The 20,489-nt window shown below is 38.3% G+C and overlaps 1 protein-coding gene across 2 annotated transcripts in view; it reads right to left on the reverse strand.

Moving 5' to 3' along the window:
* Nucleotides 1-20,489, reverse strand: part of ATXN10 (ataxin 10) — a 175,723-nt gene that overhangs the window by 116,029 nt on the left and 39,205 nt on the right. The window contains exons 6-7 of one of the 2 annotated variants that reach the window (XM_045363453.2): nt 12,673-12,753; nt 1,276-1,441 (exon numbers count right to left, since the gene is read on the reverse strand). In XM_045363453.2, the coding sequence (XP_045219388.2) occupies nt 1,276-1,441; nt 12,673-12,753 (247 nt within the window). The remainder of the gene's footprint in view (nt 1-1,275; nt 1,442-12,672; nt 12,754-20,489) is intronic. The other variant, XM_045363454.2, reaches the window with a different exon arrangement.

The raw sequence follows: 20,489 nt of genomic DNA on the forward strand, positions 1-20,489 counted from the left end.
CTTTAAACATGTGATATCCTTATACATAGCAATCTCACTTCTAAGATTATGTCCTAGGACAACAGCTGTGGAAACCATGCACAGATGTAACTATAAAGGCATGTACTACAGTATTAACTAAAATAAGTAGAAATAAGAACAACCTACTGCCAGATGTGGTGGTTCATGCCAATAATCCCAGCACCTCGGGAGGCCGAGGCAGGCAGATCACGTAAGTCAGGAGTTCAAGACCAGCCTGGCCAATGTGCTGAAACCCCGTCTCTACCAAAAATATAAAAATTATCTGGGCATGGTGGTACACACCTGGAATCCCGGTTATTTGGGTGGCCAAGACAGGAGAATTGACTGAACCCAGGAGGCAGAGGTTGCAGTGAGTCAAGATTGTGCCACTGTGCTCCAGCCTGGGCAACAGAGCAAGGTTCTGTCTAAAAACACAAAAACAACCTAAATGTCCAACTACAGAGATTCGGACAAATAAATAAGAAATTCTTTACTTGAAATGTTATGTTGGCTTTTTTTTTTTTTCTGAGACAAAGGTCTCACTCCATCACCCGGGATGAAGTGCAGTGGGGCAATCATGGCTCACCACAGCCTCAACCTCCTGGGCTCAAGTGACCCTCCCACCTTAGCCTCCCAAGTAGCTGGGTCTATAGCGTGTGCCACCATGCTCAGTTAATTTTTGTATTTTTTGCCAAGACGGGGTTTCACCATGTTGCCCAGGGTGATCTGAAATTCCTGGGCTCAAGCGATCCTCCCACCTTGGCCTCCCAAAGAAGTGGGGTTACAGGTGTGAGGCACCGTGCCCAGCCTATGTTGGCATTTATTTTAAAAGACATTTACAATGTATTATTTATTTATTCATTCAGCAAATATTTGCTAAGTGCCTACCATATACATAGAACTATGGACACAACAGTCAACATTTCTGCCCTCCTAGAGCTTACATTCTGAATAAAAAATGGGAACCTGCAAACGGAAGGCACAGAAAGGCTCCACTTTTAACAGATACATATGTGCACTGTCTATGTCTGTGTGCATGTATCTGATGTCATTTGCCTAGAAAATTAACCAGAATTTAAGTCATTGACTCCGGATGGTAGGAATAAGGACACAGTTTTCCCTTATCTAAATTTTCTAACTATTCTCATATATGGATACATTATTTACATAATATTTTTTAAAGCTTTTAAAAAAGAATTCTCATAGAGGACTTGACTGAGTTAGAAAATCTGTCCATTCTCTTTTACCCGAGATTGGGAAATCTCCCTCCCTTACCTCATCATCAGGAGGCTCCTCAGAGGCCAACTTGAGCACTGTCTTGCACTGATCCACAAAGGTGCTTGCAATCAACTCAGCATGCCGCAAAAACACAGGGATGTCATCCGTGGTGAGTGGCTCATCACTCGTTATCTTGGCTATCATAAGGTCTAACAGTGTAACTCTGTAAAACATAAAGGATTTCTGTATGAATCTATGAGACTTAAATTATACAATGCTAAAAATACCTAGGAAAGCAACTTTAAGGGAATATTATTATTTTAAATTCCTTACCTTGCTTATCATGTCTAGCTAGGAAAAACATGAATAAAGTTAATCTTCATCAATCACCTATTTTTTAAATTCTTAGTTTCTTTGACGTGTCTTGGCCACAGAAACTAGAATTGCTTAATGCACCTTTTATGTCCATTACTTTCAACGTGAAAATAATTCAACATTTTAGAAATGCTCAGTTTTTTGTATGAATACATCTACGATACGAGGAACAGCAAAGTGAAATGGGCTAACATTTATTCACTATTTTCTACAGAGGTAAGCATTTTACACATGTTGTATCATTTAATCCTCACAAAAACTCCATGAGGCAGGTACTGTCATTAGTTTCACATTAAAGGTGGGTAAATAAGGCTTGGTGAGGTTAATTCACTTTTCCAGTGTCACAAAACCACTGAGAGTCTAAGCTAGGATTCAATCTGTGCCCTGAGCCAGGTGCTATAACCACTCATTTGATAGTCTTTATTGTGAAACTTTACTATTTGTTTTAGTTTACAAAAACACAAATCTGAAGACCAAGACTGTGCCATTTTTACATCAATATATAAATTACCAAATAAATATTTCTTTTCAACTATCTCTTTCCTTCTCCTAGGAAAAATGAATCACACATAGGTCAATCTCTCTAGCATATATCAATTAGGTATTTGATCAAAATTATATTTTGATTTGGGATTATATGTATAATTCTCATTTCTATAGAAGAAAGGGTATGAATATCTAAGCTGCTTATTAGCAAATAAGGGTTAATACACTCAAATTAGGCACGGAACATTTCTTACCAAGAGAAAAATTTAAATTATTTACTGCTTCAAGTAAGAAATAAAACTATACCAAACGCTTCCTGTACTGTGGCCAAATGATGGGAAATATCATCAGTCTGGAAAAATCACCTACAGACCTTAATAATTTTTTTTAAATTTATTTATTATTATTATACTTTAAGTTCTAGGGTACATGTGCATAATGTGCAAGTTTGTTACATATGTATACTTGTGCCATGTTGGTGTGCTGCACCCATCAACTCGTCAGCACCCATCAACTCGTCATTTACATCAGGTATAACTCCCAGTGCAATCCCTCCCCCCTCCCCCCAATAATTTTCAAAACTCCTAAAACCTCAGATTTCTTGTGGCAATAATTAATCCAAAATAAAACAAATATACAATCCACTCAGTTGAGCACAGTATTAGAGAATTTCTGTTTTCCCTTATTTATATATAATCTTTAAAAATAAATTGAGGCTAAAAGTTCTAAAGCTTGAAATAAAAACTCAACAGTCATCAGAATAGAACCTCTTGAAAGTACAAAAATGCACAGCACCTATGAAACACAATGGAGAACACAAAATATCCAGGTAACAATCAACTGGATGAAACAGTACCTCACATCTCAGTATAAACGTTGAATATAAATCATATAAATGCTTCACTTAAAAGATACACATTGGCAGAATGGATTAAAAAAAAAATTACAGGCTGGGCGCGGTGGCTCAAGCCTGTAATCCCAGCACTTTGGGAGGCCGAGACGGGCGGATCACGAGGTCAGGAGATCGAGACCATCCTGGCTAACACCGTGAAACCCCGTCTCTACTAAAAATACAAAAAACTAGCCGGGCGAGGCGGCGGGCGCCTGTAGTCCCAGCTACTCCGGAGGCTGAGGCAGGAGAATGGCCTAAACCCGGGAGGCGGAGCTTGCAGTGAGCTGAGATCCGGCCACTGCACTCCAGCCCGGGCTACAGAGCAAGACTCCGTCTCAAAAAAAAGAAAAAAAAATTACAAACCAAATATCTGCTGTCTTCAAGAGACTCACCTGAAATATAAGGAGTCTTACAGAAGCAAACTAAAGGTGGTGGAAGAAGATATTTCATGCAAATGGAAACCAAAAGCGAGCAGAATAGCTCTTCTTATGTAATATAAAAGAGACTTTAAAGCAACAACAGTAAAAAAAGACAAAGAAGGTCATTATATGATGATAAAAGTATCGATCCAACAGAAGATATTACAATCCTAAATATATATGCACTTAACTCTGAAGCTCCCAGATTCACAAAACAATTACTAGACCTAAGAAAAGATAGACCACATGACAGGCCACAAAGCAAGTCTCAATAAATTTTTTCAAAATCAAAATATATTGGCCGGGTGTGGTGGCTCACACCTGAAATCCCAGCACTTTGGGAGGCCAAGAAGGGCAGACCACCTGAGATCAGGCATTCAAGACCAGCCTGGCCAACATGGTGAAACCCCATCTCTACTAAAAATATAAAAACTACTAGCCAGCCGTGGTGGCAGGGGCCTGTAATTCAGCTACTCAGGAGGCTGAGGCAGGAGAATTGCTTGAACCCAGGAGGCAGAGGTTGCAGTAAGCCGAGATTGTGCCACTGTAACCCAGCCTGGGCGACAGAGCAAGACTCAGTCTCAAATAAATAAATAGATAGATAGATCGATAGATAGAACTATATCAAGTATCTTCTCAGACCACAATAGAATAAAACTAGAAATCAATTCCAAAAGGAACCCTCAAAACTATACAAATACATGGAAATTAAACAAGCTGCTCCTACATGATTTGGGGGTTAACAATGAAATCAAGACAGACATTTAAAAGTTCTTCGAAATAAATGATAGCAGAGATACAAGTTATCAAAACTTCTGGGATACAGCAAAAGCAGTGCTAAAAGGAAAGTTTATAGTGCTAAATGCCTACATCAAAAAGTCTGAAAGATCACAAACTGACAATCTAACATCATACCTCAAAGAACTAGAGAAACAAGAACCAACTAGGCCAGGTGTGGTGGCTTACACCTGTAATCCCAGCACTTTGGGAAGCAGAGGCAGAGGACTGCTTAGTCCAAAAGTTTGAGACAAGCCTGGGCAACATGGTGAAATACTGTCTCTACAAAATATTAAAAAATTAGTTGGGCATGGTGGTGCATGACTGTAGTCCCAGCTACTTGGGAGGCTGAGATGGGAGGATCACTTCAGCCGAGGAAGGTCAAGGCTGCAGTGATCATGTCACCGCACACAAGCCTGGGTGACAGAGCACAACCCTGTCTCAAGAAGAACAAGCCAAACCCAAAGCTAGCAAAAGAAAAGAAGTAACAAAGATCAGAGCAGAACTAAATGAAATGGAAACAAAAGATCAAAATACAAAACATAAAAGTTGGTTCTTTGAAAAGATAAATAAAATCGATAGATCATTAGCTAGATTAACCAAGAAGAGAGAAAATTCAAATTAGCTCAATTAGAAACAGAAATGGAGACATTATGGCTGGCACCACAGAAATACAAAAGACAATTAAGACACTATGAACACCTCTGTGCAAACAAACAAGAAAATTTAGAGGAAATGAACAAATCTCTGGAAACAAACAACCCTCCTAGCTTGAATCAGAAAGAAATAGGAGGTCTGAACAGACCAGTAACAACCAGTGAGACTGAATCGATAATAACAAAAATTGCCAAAACACAAAAAGACTAGGGCCAGATGGATACATGGCCAAACTCCACCAGACATTCAAAGAATTGGCACCAATCATACTGAAACTATTCCAAAAGGTTAAGAAAGAGAGAATCCCACCTAACTCTTACCTGACTCATTCTATGAAGCCAGTATCACTCTGATACCAAAAGCAGGCAAGGACATAACAAAAAAAGAAAACTACAGACCAATATCCCTGATGAACATCAGATGCAAAAATCCTCAACAAAATACTAGAAAACTGAATCCATCAGCACAGCAAAAAGATAATTCACCATGATCAAGTGGGTTTCATCTTAGGATGTAGGGATGGTTCAACATACCCAAGTAAATGTGATTCATCACATAAACAGAATTAAAAACAAAAACCATATGATCATCTCAACAGACACAGAAAAAACATTCAACAAAATCCAGCATCCCTTTATGATAAAAATTTAGGCTAGAAAGAACATACCTCAAAATAATAAAAGCCACACATGACAAACCCATAGCCAACCTCATACTTAATGGGGAAAAGATGAAAGCATTGCCCCTAAGAAGTGGAACAAGACAAGGATGTCCACTTTCACCACTTCTATTCAGTATAGCACTGGAAGTTCTAGCCAGAACAACCAGGAAAGAGAAATAAACAAAGGGCATCCAAATTGGAAAAGAGGAAGGCAAACTATCTCTGTCTGCCAATTACACGATCATATACCTAGAAAACCCTAAAGACTTTACCAAAAGGCTCCTAGATTTGATCAATGAATTCAGTAAAGTCTCAGGTAACAAAATCAATGTACACAAATCAGTAGCACTGCTATACATCAACAACCACGAAGCTGAGAAAATGGCTGCAAAAAAAAAAAAAAAAAAAAAAAAAATCAAATGCCTGGGAATATACTTAATCAAGAAGGTGAAAGATCTCTACAAGGAAAACTATAAAACATGGCTGAAAGAAATCACAGATGACACAAACAAATGGAAATACATCCCATGCTCATGGATTAGAAGAACCAATACTATTAAAATGACCATATGCCCAAAGCAATATATAGATTCAATGCAATTCCTATGAAAACACCAACATCATTTTTCATACCATTAGAAAAAAAAATCCTAAAATTCATATGGAACCAAAAAAGAGCCCGAATAGCCAAAGCAATCTTAAGCAAAAAGAACAATTCTAAGGCATCACATCACCCCAACTTCAAATTATACTACAAGGCTATAGTAACCAAAACAGGATTGTACTGATACAAAGCTAGATATACAGACCAACAGAACAGAATAAAGAAACCAGAAATAAGGCCAAATACTTACAATCAACTGACCTTCCATAAAAGCATACAAAAACAGAAATTGGGGAAAGAACCTCCTATTCAATAAATGGTTCTGGGAAAACTAAATAGCCACAGGCAGAAAAATGAAACTAGATCTCTCACCATATACAAAAATCAACTTGAGATGGATCGAAGATTTAAATCTAAGACCAGAAACCATAAAAATTCCAGGAGAAAACCTAGGAAAAACTTTATGACGTTGCCAAAGGCAAAGCATTTATTACAAAGATCCCAAAAGCAAATGGAACAAAAACTAAATAAATGAGACCTAGTCTCATTTATTGCTTCTGCACAGCAGAAGAAATAATCATCAGAGTAAACAACCAACAGAATGGGAGAAAACATTTGCAACTCTGCATCTGACAAAGAACTAATATCCACAATCTACAAGGAACTCAAGCAAATCAGTAAGAAAAAAACAAACAATTCCATCAAAAAGTGCGCAGATGACATGAATGGACATTTCTCAAGAGATCTACAAATGGTCAACGAACATGAAAAAATGCTCAACATCACTAATCATCAGGGAAATGCAAATTAAAACCACAATGAGATGCCACCTTACCCTGCCAGAATTGCCATTATTAAAAAGTCAAAAAAAACAACAGATTTTGCCATGGATGTAGTGAAAGAGGAACACACATACAATGCTGGGGGGAATGTAAAATAGTACAACCTTTATCGAAAATAGTATGGGGACTCCTCAAAAAACCAAAAGTAGAACTACCATTCAGTCCAGCAATCCCACTGCTGGGTATCTACCCAAAGGAAAAGACACCTGCATGCATATGTTTATCACAGAACAATTCACAATTGCAAGGACATAGAACCAACCTAAGTACCCATCAACTGATGAATGAACAAAGAAAATGTGATATATATATACAATGGAATACTACTCAGCCATAAAAAAGAATGAAATAATGTCTTATGCAGCAACTTGGATGGAGCTAGAAGCCCCTTTTTTTTTTTTTTTCCAGAGACAGGGTCTCACTCTATCACCTAGGCTAGAGTGCAGTAGCGTGATCTCAGCTCGCTGCAACCTCCACCTCCCAGGTTCAAGCGATTCTCATGCCTTAGCCTCCCTGAGTAGCTGGGATTACAGGCATGCGCCACCACGCCTAGCTAATTTTTGTATCGCCAGTAGAGATGGGTTTTTTCCATGTTGGCCAGGCTAGTATCAAACTCTTGGTCTCAAGTGATCTGACTTCCTCCGCCTCCCAAAGTGCTGGGATTACAGGTATGTGCCACCACGCCCAGTTGGAGGCCATTTTTCTAAGTGAAGAACTCAGAAATGGAAACATCAAATACCACATGTTCTCACTTATAAGTGGGAGCTAAGCTATGGGCACACAAAGACGTACAGAGTAATATAATGGACACTGGAGACTCAGAAGGCAGGAAGTTAGGAGGAGGGTAAGGAATAAAAACTACATAGCAGGTATAATATACACTACTCAGGTGACAGATGCACTAAAATCGCCGACTTCACCACTATACAACTCATCCATGTAACCAAAAACCATTTGTACCCCCAAAAGCTACTGAAATGTTATGTCTATGTAAAATAGATAGCCTATCTCTCTCTCTCTCTCTCTCTCTCTCTATCACAAGTAGATCTATCTACATATATATACACACATATATACACACACACACACACACACACACACACACACACACACATGATTTTCAAGGAATGCTAAGAAAGAGGCCACCTATTCCGTGTGGCCCAAATGCCTGCTCTAAATATATTCCTTTTAAATTGGATTACATAATGTAGCAGTTATTGCTAAGTATAAGAAGTCAGGATCCCTGGCTTCAGGGAATTTGGCACCTAGTTCACTATTACTTGAATAGGTAATGAAATAGAAGAAAATAATTGTATCAGATTTGTGAGTGTTAAGGTATCCACAGATAGTGATGTGGAGAAATTAGAAAGAAAACAGATGGGTTACAACTGAAGAAAAGAACCAAACACTAGTACAGATCCTGAATTAGGGGCAGATCCCAAACAGGCAGTCCTGAGTGAGGACAGGAAGGGTGGGCCCCCAGGTGGTGGAAATCCAAGTTGTTCAGCAGCAACAGGAGACTCCAGCATCCAAGTGGATGAAGTGCAGGGAGATCTGCAAGTGCTAAAGGGCAGTGGAAGCACACATGCTGCCTTCCTTACACAATGACACACAGGCCAGCCTCCTCTGGCCCAACTTCTCCCTGGCCCAGCAGATGCCACCTACATAATGCAGCTTTATTATATACCGTTATAAGATGAGAGAGCTAACAATGTGGGTACTGAGTGATTTCAAAGGAAAGAAGGGGGCAAAGTCAGAAATGAATCTTTAAAATATAAAAGTACAAACTAAGTTTGAATATCACCTCAGAATAGACTATCCTTCATTAAATTATCCTACTTACATTAAGTCATCTGCCATTTAAACCTTCTAATGGTTCCCACTGTTAAGGAATGAGTCTAAAAGCTCTTTGGTCTGGCATATGGGTCCCCCCACCACACTCCACCCAACCCTCTATCTCTTCCTTGAAAATATAAAAGAATACAAGTGGTCTAACAAATGCTAGTTACTCATTGACTTACTCACTGTGGTGTGAAGGATGCAAAAGTAGGAAAGACCCAGCTAGAGGGGTTAGAGGTTAGCTGTCTAGAATTATTACACATTGGTGTGAAAGTCTTGCTCCCTTAACCCAGAAATCATCACTCAGGCTGCTTTGACTTCACCAGACACATCCCTCCAAGCAGAGCCATGCTGCCATAATTTTCTCTCTCAATCACTGGCTGTCGTTAGCGTTCTATTTCTAAGTCTCTCCTGATTAAATACAGTACTTACATAGTCTGCCTTAAAATTATGATTGCTGTTTTTTGTTTGTTTGTTTTTCATGTGACAAAGTCTCGCTCTGTTGCCCAGGCTGGAGTGCAGTGGAGCAATCTCAGCACACTGCAACCTCCACCTCCCGGGTTAAAGTGATTCTCCTGGCTCAGCCTCCGAGTAGCTGGAACCATAGGCCTCAGAACTCCAATTTGGAAAATGTCAAGAATAATACCTATTTCACAGCATTTGTGAGGATTAAGTGACAAGGGCTACATGGTGCCTTCTATACATAACAGTGATGCTACCTGGAGAAAACGGCAAGGTCATCAGCACAGAAGTAGTAGTTGTTATACTTGTAGTTGCAGTAATAGTAGTAATAGCATGGAAGCAGAAATAGCAATAGCTCACGTTATAGATTAAGGTATTTGCCCTGGGTTACAGACGTACTGAGGTGGTATTTGAACTCTTTCTGATGCCAAAGTCAATTATCCTGCAACACGTTTACGGGGGTGATCATTACATGCCAGGCACCGAGAGTTTTATACATACTTCAATCAGTTGTCACGACAATTTCATGGGGTAGCTACTATTACTATCCTCATTAACCTATCCAAAGTAGTAAGTGGCAGCACTAGCATTTGTCCTTAACTACGATGCTGTACATACACATTATAAACCTGAAAACTACACAAGCTGTTTACCATGACCAGCTCGTCCAATTTGTTAATATTCACTCCAATTCACCTGGAAAGGAGACCAGACAAGTATGTAAATGTAGGCTCTCATTTTTGCTGAAACATGTCATGTGAATTGATAAGAGTCTATATCCAAAATGTCCCCACCAAGTAATCTGCACAAATAGACTACCAGCCTCTGGGTGAAGAAGTCCACTAATTTTGACAACAATGAAAAGAACCAGCACAAGAAAAAAGCTTAAGAATTTACATAGCACTTTCACTCTTGTACATAAAAATGCATGGTTATTACTCTCACAGTGAGGACAGGGACTGTGTCTCTGTAATGTTCACATGCACTCACTTGCCCTCTCACGTCCCACCATGGGATAACACAGCAAGAAAGCCCTCACCAAATGCTAGTGCCATGTTCTTGGACTTCCCAGCCTCAGACTGTTAGAAATACATTTCTTTTCTTTATAAATTAGCCACTCTCCGGTACTCTGTTATGGCAGCAGAAAACAGATTAAGACAGTGGATGCACCATTTACATTCCCACCAGTGGGAAATAAACAAGCACAAGGGTTCCAATTTCTCCATATCCTTGCCCAAACTTCTTCTTTTCAGTTTGTTGATAGTAGCCATCCTAATGGGTATCAAGTGGTATCTCATTGTAGTTTATTGTTAATCAGTACAGAGTTTCTGACATACAAAATGAAAAAGTTCTAGAGGTTGGCTGCACAACAATGTGAACATACTTAACACTATTGCACTATACATTAAAAAATGGTTACAATGGTAGTCTGGCATGGTGACCCACACCTGTACTCCCAGCTACTGGGTAGGCTGAGGTGGGAGGACTGTTTGAGGCCAGGAGTTTGAGGCTGTAGTGCACAATGATCACACTTGTGAGCAGCCACTGCACTCTAGCCTGGGCAACACACAGCAAGACCCTGTCTTATACCTTTCCAAAAAAAAAAAAAAAGAAAATGGTTACAATAGTAAACTTTATATTATGTGTGATTTACCACAATTTTTTGACAAAGGCTATCGTCAAAATCTAGTCAAAGATTCCATAGGGTAAACTAGGGCTGTGACAAAAAAGAGAATAAATACATAAGACTTTGGGATGATATAACTGATAAGGTTTACTGACCAGTATGAACTGAAAAGGTAAAGTGGAGAAGGTGAGTTTAACCTTGAGGTTTCCAACTTACCAGATAATATTACATTAATCAGTATACTAGCTGAACACTTTACTGAGTAAGAATATTCAATCATTCACTCATGCTTTCACTGAAACACTTTTTTTTTCTTTTTGAGCACCCGCTATGTGCCAACCACTGACTGGAAATGTGGAATGAAGAATAAGGAGGGATGAATCCTCGCACTCAGGGCACCAACAATCTAATGGAAATGTGCTACAGTAACAAGCAGGTATGTGACATGACACGATGAATGAATGATGCGATGAAATGACAGCTCATCTCCTCCAGAAGAAAAATAAAGCAACGACAAGGGGAGGTGGCAACTGAGCAGAACCTTGAATGAAGTAAGGATGCACCTGATACAACTTTATCAATAAAAATAGAACATTTTTAGTCTACCATTCCCATGTAGTTATGTAATAAATCATTTAAAAATAGATAATTTAGACAGACTATGGAAAATATCAGCTTGAATATTAAAAATACAATTAAACTGTGCATTCTTCTTGTATTCAGGTGTTCCTTACTGCAAAAAAACTTACTAATTTTTAGCACTGTATATCGTATTATTTCTTTTAGGTCAAAAAACTACAAATACTTCTCTATCTGTAATGGGGGTATACATACAGGGAAAGGAGCACTGGAATTGGACTTATAAACCTGGCATTTCATATGACTTTAGCATAAGCTTTTCCTTTTTGTTAAAGATAATAAAGAAGAAAAATGACCTAATTAATAAAAGACTACAAAAAGTACACAAAGCTTCAGTACTGAAACCTAAATAAGTAAAAAGTCCAAAACCACTAAAACTCATGACTACAATCAAAAGATTAACAACTTTAAGAAATTTTCATCATTAGATCTGTAGTTTCTGAATATATTTTGTTATTTTCCTAAGGCAACATTTCTAATAAGGTTAGGAAAAATATATGCTATTGAAATGAAAAGTGTACTGCAAATTACTTATTCAATCCCCTTAATTTACAGGTCAAGAAACTGAATGCCTTGTACCTTACCATAGAGGTTTAGGGAAAAAAAATACACACACAAACACACACACACACGAAACTGAATCCCAACAAGGTCACATGAAGAACTATAATCATAGCAAGGCACAGGGCCAGTGTCTTAGAACTCCTAGGTCACTGCTTTTCCTACTACATTAACTGTAACATTGTGGACAGGTGTCAATTTTATTTTAGTCCGAATTATCCATCAGAAGCCTACAAACCTAGCAAAGTGTATCACAAATAACACCCATGACCTAAACAAATGAGTACACCTCAAATATTCAACTGTAATACACAGCTACATAAATTACTATTCTAAAATCCAGGCACATGCATAAGATTTTGTTCTTAACGTTTTTCTTAATATGCATTTACTGAATAATGGCACCAACCTGGATCCTGCTACCCTCCATAAATCACTGCCTATTGTGGCTAAGCTGTAATGTTAACCAACCAATTTAAAACCATTACCAACACAGAAACATGCATTTAGAGATTCTGTGCCAACTCAGAAACCACACAGCTTTTCAGTCACGTGCACAGAATACCCTATATGGAATGCTAAATACTGAAAATCATGCTGGCTGGGGGGTTACCTTTCTTGATTGTTCAGTTTGGGAAACATGGCTTGTACCAATTCCGGGCTTTTCAGAAAGAGGTCTGTAATAATCAAGACCCTAGGGAAAAAAGAGGAGGAAAGTTTGGTTACTTGAAACAAAGTAAAAGAGACATGACATGCCCTTATCTATTTTATAAGCACAAAAGCATTTCTTTTCAGTGAATTTTTTATTTGCTGTAATCTTAAATGTTTTAAAAGGTTCACATACTATTAATCTATTAGCAGCTAAAAGGAAAAAAAAAATCCTAAAAATATTTTTCTCCAATTTTACTTCCGAAAGCTTTATTGAAATAATTTAAATTGATTCAACAGGAAGACACGGGCTACTATAGCTTTTATCTAAGTTGAGAAAGAAAAATTCTTCATTTAGTAACAAGATCAGGTATAAACAAAAAACACACTGAATTGTTTTAGTCAGAAGCTAACTGCTATAATGAACCAGAGAAAGACTTGTCACACTTCCATTACTGGCTTGATTATTCACTCTTTAAGAATTCTCAAGTTACCAAGAAAACATCCTCATTGTCAAGCAATGCACTCATCTGAACTTAGAGATCAACTTAGGGAAACCCCAAGGCAAAGATTATAGGCATAGTTCTTCAAAGCACCCCTGTGACAACTGAAAAGATTCAACAGTATTATTAATTAATTCTGAATTATATTTACCAGAAGGCATCTGAGGAAAAGACTTAAGAACTAAGGAATATACTGTTTATAACCAGGTTATAGTAATAAAAATTGACTGTAAGCATTAAATATACTGACACATAGTTTAATCACTTCACAAATACAATACAATAAAACTATATTCAGTCTGATAACCAAACAAAGCATATTAACTACTACAATACATTGTCATTTCACATAAAAGCAAAATTCAAATACATACTCTATTTCCTCTACAGCATTTAAAACAGCTGATCAACACTCTGATGTAAAATATTCCTAACAATAACGGATAATATTTGGAATTCTCAAACAGTATTCCTATCAATCTGGGCAGGTCAATAGAAATCCATGCATTCCAAGCTGGATACACAGACTAAACTGAGATCTTAAAGCTCATTCATAATTCAAGTACTTAGAATTCAAAGCATTTCCCCATAGGAATATCAAAACACAATATTCCAAGTCACAAGCCATAGTTCCAAATATATTCTCCAAACAATAAAGACCCATATTTCGACAGATAATTTACAGAAGAACATGTTAAGTGCTGACAGACACACATTAAGGATTATATAATAGAAACAAATGTATCTAACCAACAGGCTGGGGGCAAGAGGCGGTGATGGACAGGGGGCAAGAAGATCAAAGAGGCTAGAGGAGGTATTTTGGCAATCCCTAGAAGAAGGAAAAGAAGATAGCATTTAAATTAGAGGTGGAAGAAAGGACTTAGAAAAACAGCAAGAAGGAAAGAACAGCAGTGTGTTGGGGGAGCTATAAGTAATAAAATACTATTACGGCTTCAAAAGGAAATCAGGACCCAAAAGCGTGGGTCTTCAGAGTGTCTCAGGTGAAGAAAGTTGCCTCAACTAAGGTTTGAGTTTATTGAAGATTGATGTGATAACTACACATTCTTTCATAATGTTGGTAATTACTGCTCTCTTTCTTTATTCTTGAACAATTTTGTTGGTCAAAGATCAACTTTTGCCTCTGTGAATTTTTTCTACTGTTTTTGTCTTATGTTTCATTGATTTCTGCTTTCGTCTTTTATTTCCTTCTTTCTTACTTATTCAGGACTTACTATGCTCTTCTTTTTCTATCCTCTAAAAGTAGAACTGTGGGTCACTGATTTCAAATCTTTATTAACAGAAACATTCAAGGCTGGTGGCTCACACCTTGTAATCCTAGTATTTGGGAGAATGAGGTGGGTGGATTACTTGAGGCCAAGAGTTTGAGACCAGCCTGGCCAACATAGCATAGTGAAACCCCATCTCTACCAAAAACACACAAAAAATAGGTTGGACGTGGTAGTGCATGCCTGTAATCCCAGCTACTCAGGAGGCTGAGGTATGAGACTCTCTTGAACGCGGGAGGCAGAGGTTGCAGTGAGCCAAGATCGTGCCACTGCACTCCATGCACTCCAGCATGGGCGACAGGGCAAGACTCTGTCTCAAAAAAAAAAAAAAAAAAAAAAAAAGGAAGCATTCAAAGCAATAAAGTCTCCTCTAAGCGCTGCTTTCATTTTTGTTGTTGTCTTTTTAAGACATGGGGTCTCGCTCTGTCACCCTAGCTGGAGTGCAGTTGTGCGATCATAGCTCACTGCACCCTCAAACTTCTATGTTCAAATAATTCTCCCACCTCAGTCTCCCAAGTAGATAGGACCACAAACATGTGCCACCATACCCAGCTTTTTTTATTTTTATTTTTTTGGTTGAGACAATGCCTTACTATGTTGCCCTGACTGGTCTTGAACTCCTGGCCTCAAGCTATCCTCCCTTCTCAGACTCCCAAAGTGCTGGGATTGCAGGCATGAGCCACCACACTTGGCTGCTTTTGCTTTATCCCACAAAACTTGATACTTCAGTTCAAAATATTTTCTAATTTGCCTGTGATTTCTTCTTTGACAAATCAATCAGATGTGTTAATTTCCAAAAGTTTGGAATTTTTCTAGAAATCATCTTATGTGCAAGAGAATGTACTCTATGATTTCAATCCCTTACACATTTACTGAGACTTTTCTACAGCCCAACCTACAGTCTAAGTTGGTGAACATGACACATACAGGTGAAAAGAAAGTGGAGTTTGGAAGTGCTGAGGGAAGGTCTATAAGTATCACTCAGGTGAAGGTGGCTACCTACGACAGTACTACCGAGATCATCTGTATCAGGGGTGTCCAATCTTTTGGCTTCCCTGGACCATGCTGGAAGAAGAAGAACTGTCTTGGGGCACAGATAAAATATGCTAACACTAACAATAGCTGATGAGCTTAACAACAACAACAACAAAATAACAAAAACAACTCATGTTATAAGAAAGTTCACGAATGTGTGTTGGGCCGCATTCAAAGCCATCCTGGGCCGCATGCGGCCTGCAGGTTGGACAAGCCTGATCCATATTGTCAGGTTTATATAATGTATAAAACATCAGTCTATACTGATATTTGTCTATGAGTTCTGCCCATGGCTGAAAATCAGGTGTTAAAATCTCCAACTATCGCTTCTGCTTCTGGGCATACTGGAATAACAATTTACCCTCTACCTTAAACAACATAAAATCAGACAATACATATAAACAGTTCTTAAACAGTGGGAAACAGACTGGGTCTGCTTCACTTTGGAAATTTTCTTCTTGAAAAACCAAAAAACTCCTAATAAATGCTCAATAAATGTGATTTGATCAATATGTTTATAAAATCCTTAAGGACTTAAAATAGTAGAACTGAGACATAGTAAAGGAAGGACTAAGTTCTGCATGCTGGAATGTGTGTTTAGGAAGCAAAAGTTGAAGTAAAAAAGTTGTCCATGGATGGAGTAGTAAGGGTACAGGGATTAGGGCAAGGACGGAGGAAAAGGGGACACAGGTCTCAGCCATGACAGTGCTCTGTTGCTGGGACCACCAGCATCATCTGAAACAAAAATGAGAGTGAATCCACATTGCAACATTTAAACAAACATAAATTCCAAGTAAATCAAACACTTAAATAAATAAATTGAAATTATATACTAGAGGAAAGCCTTAGTAGAGGAAAGGCCTTTACAGCTATTATCAAAACTCTGGAACACATTTTCTTAAAAGACTGATAAATTCATCTACTAAAAAAATCAAAAACTTTTACATAAAAAAGTACCACATGGCTGGATACAGTGGCTCACACCTGTATTCCCAGTACTTTGGGAGGCCAAGGTAGAAGGATTGCTTAAGGTCAGGACTTCAAGACCAGCCTGAGCAACATAGTGAGACCCCATCTCTACAAAATAAAAAATAAATCAGCCAGGTATGGTGGTATGCGCCTGTGATCCCAGCTTCTCAGTGGGCTGAGGTGGGAAGATCACTTGAGTCTGGGAGATTGAGGCTTCAGTGAGCCGTGAGTGCACCACTGCACTCCAGCCTGAGTGACAGAGACTCCGTCTCAAAAAACTAAAACATAAAGTACCACAAACAAAGTCAAAATACAAAAACAGAAAAATATAAGTATTTTATTTTATATGAAGGGTGGTATCCCTAATCTAGAAAATACTCCTATACACTGATAAAGAACAACATCCCAAGAGAAAAATAGGTAAAGAAAATTAGAACACACATAAAGGAAAAAAAAGGTTCTCCAACTCGTAAGAAAAATACAAAATAAAACTGTGCAAGAAGGTCAGTTTACACTTTGGCAGAACTGGCAAATCCAACCCTTGCTAACACTATTAGTAATGATGTGGGACAGGGGAGTTGACACTGGCACAACAGCTATGAAGGACAACCTGGTGTGTTAAAATTGTAACAGCACATTCCTTTTGACCCAATAATTGCACTTATGAATTTATTCTACAATCATACTTGTCCACATGCAATATGACATGTGCAACCAAGGCTACTCATGGCAGTACTTACTAGCCATGAAAAAATGGAAACAATCGGAATGCCCATCGAGAGGAGACTGATGAAATAAATCCTGGTACATTCATACAATGAAAGATCTTAAATTGAGGAAGGTCTTTATACAGGAATATGGAAAAATCTCAGAAATGCACTATTTAGTGAAAAAACCAAAAAGCCCAACAGTGTGAGGAGAACTAGGGCATGTGGTTGGAGGAACTAGGTAGATGGCTGGGGGGAAACTATGCATTTTGATACTTGAACCACATATTGTCTATCAAAAAATTCAGTATGTAATGTAAGAAATATATACAGGCAAAGTAAGCTCACACTTAGTTCTATTTAATAACCATTCTGCTAAAGAGTGACAGTATCTCTATATCTTGGTGGAAGCACCATTCAGATGAACCTGGCTCCTCAGGCTTCAAGGACAAGGAACGGTCATGTAGGAGAACTCAGCTAAGTTCTCCTAAGGAACTCTTCAGTTTAATCTTGAAATTCATCATTTAAATGTCATTACAGAAAAGCTAACATTCACAAATCACATTGTTGATGCCAAAGCACTAACTACACTTTACATCATTCTCCACACTTGCTAAAAAACAAATTGCATGAAGGTCTCTCCTCTCATCTTTTTCTTTCTCTCAATCTTTCTCATTTATTACTGATTTTAAAGTATGTGAACAGTTGCAGGCAGAACCAACAGACAATGAAAGGCAAACTCCTCACTGGTAAACAGAGACAGTCCTAAAGGCAGGGGGGTTCAGGGAAATTTTTTTTTAATGAACGTCATTTATTATCCATATCCATACATGCATACAAAGGCGATGCTATACTCAACATGAGTAAAATAGATTTCATTCAGTTCAGAAACCTAGAAAATGTTTTTATACCTCATAAACAAATTTTGATTTAAATGTGCTATGGAAAATAAATGCCACTCTCCTTCGTTGTAAGATCTGGTTACTGTAACCCACAGTTGCTTAACACAGCAATTTGGACAAAGCTTGCAAAGCTGCTCCAGAAAATAACCTCCCTTCTCCTGTTAAACAGTTAAGTAACATTTCCAATGGGTTAAATGTGAGTAGCATTAAATTAGAAAAATATCAGTCCACTGATTCAATGGCGATGCATCCTCTACTAGAAGAAAATGAGTTATAATCTGAAAAATATATAAATAGATTTTCTGAATCTACATGTGCCAGGCAGTGGGGAAAACGCATTACACACATGCACATCCCAGCCACCCTTCCTTTAGTGTCGTCCTCTAAGGGAGGCAGTGGGTGTAAAGATTAAGAGCACAAATTTTGGTCTCAGAAAGAGCTGGGTTTGAGTCTCAGTCCAACACTTATCGGCAGAGTGACACTGGCTAGGCCGTCTACCCTTCAGTATCAAGGAATTCTGCTTCTCCTGTTTCCAGTAATAATGCATCAGAATTCAACTCCAACAAAAATCAGAGAAATTAAACTGTATTTACCTCCTGAAGCAGAAGCAGATGATGAAAAGGACATGCATTCGCCAAACACTGACAGTTCTTGTGGCTATCTGCCACTTTTTCCCCTGTTCAGCATCCCCTTTTTTCCTTCTTTGGAAAACATGAATTCTTTTTCCTTCAAGAATGAGCCCAAACCTGGCAGCTTTTTCCTTCAAGAATGAGCCCAAACCTGACAGCCTGTGACCCCAAGGGAGGGCATGTGACTGCACACCCCAACAAACAGCATTGCCCCTGGGATGACAATGCGACCCAAAAAGAGACACTTGCATGCCTCACAAACATCCATCTGGTTATTACCTCTTTGTTTCTAATTCCCAAACTTCTCAATACACTTGCCAGTCAATGTTTACAGGAGAAACTTTTTTTTATATTCTAAAGTATTCCAGACAACATTTCACAAAAAGATATACACATACATACAAAATCACAAGATGCATTCCATACACTGTTGGTAAAAAGTCAGAACTGTGTACAGACATTTAAGAAGCACTTCTGGCATAATGGTGGCATTAAGAGGCTCCGTGTTCCCGCATACAAAGCCAACTGTCTGCTGACAACTATACTAATTCTATGGTAATCAGAAAGAAATGTTTTAAGCAGTATACATCCTAACATGACAGTCTGTTACATATACAGGTGCTTTACCAAGTTTGGGTTTTTTTTTAATTAGCATTTTTATTTTGAGATCATTGTAGATGCACACGTAGTTTTACAAAATACAAGAGAAACTCTGTGTACCCTCACCCAGTTTTCCCCAATGGTAACATCTGTAAAACTATAGCATGTGACAACCCAGATGCTGACAGTGACACAATATGCAGATCTTACTCAGGTTTCCCAGGTTAACTTGTGCATTTACTCATGAGTAGCTGTGAGCATGTCTTTAGCTCTATGTAATTTAATAATGTGGGTTCACAGATCCCCTCTCACAGGTAAGATCCAGAATGGTTTGGTACCCCTTTATAGGTACACCCACCTATAACTCAAGCATCCTTCCTCAATCCCTGACAACCACTAATCTGTTCTCCATTTCTATAATTTTGTCATTTCAAGAATGTCATGTAAATGGAATGATACATTATTTAATCTTTGGGGATTCATTGGCTTTTGTTTTTTTACTCTGCTATAATTACCATGAGATTTTCCTAAGTTATGGCTTGTACCAACAGTTGTTCCTTTTTATTGCTGAACAGTATTCTAGTTTGATTCTATTTTAAGACATTGACGGAGGTTTTGGGTAGACACGTAACATTTTATAATGTCCCTATTTTTAAGAAGGAAGTAGGCTCTTAGCCACTTTTTTGCACAGAATGTCTGATTTTCAGGAATAGATTACTGACGTAAAATGAAGAAGCCGGTATAGAGTTCTAGAGGACAATGATACAGACCCTTTGGGGATCTCTCACCAAAGACTCATCTGGTTCAGGAGAACCAGATAAGCCTAAAGTGACTGAAGGACAACAATGCCATCAATCACTAGACTTATTCGACAAGTATTACTATCAAAAACCCTTCAATGGATGGGGTTGGCAAACTTTTCCATAAAGGGCCAGATAGTAAACATTTTAGGCTTTGCAGGCCAAATGGTCTCCATCACAACTACTCAACTCTGTCACTATTGCATCAAAGCAGCCCTAGACAATATATAAACAAGCTTGGCTGTGTTCCGATAAATATTTATAAAAAGAAGCAGTGGGTTGGATTCAGAACATGGGCCATAGTTTGTAAACACATGTTCTAGGTGATTTGGATAGAATGATGACCAGGAC

Source organism: Macaca fascicularis, chromosome 10, assembly GCF_037993035.2.
Source record: "Macaca fascicularis isolate 582-1 chromosome 10, T2T-MFA8v1.1".
NCBI classification, from domain to species: domain Eukaryota; kingdom Metazoa; phylum Chordata; class Mammalia; order Primates; family Cercopithecidae; genus Macaca; species Macaca fascicularis.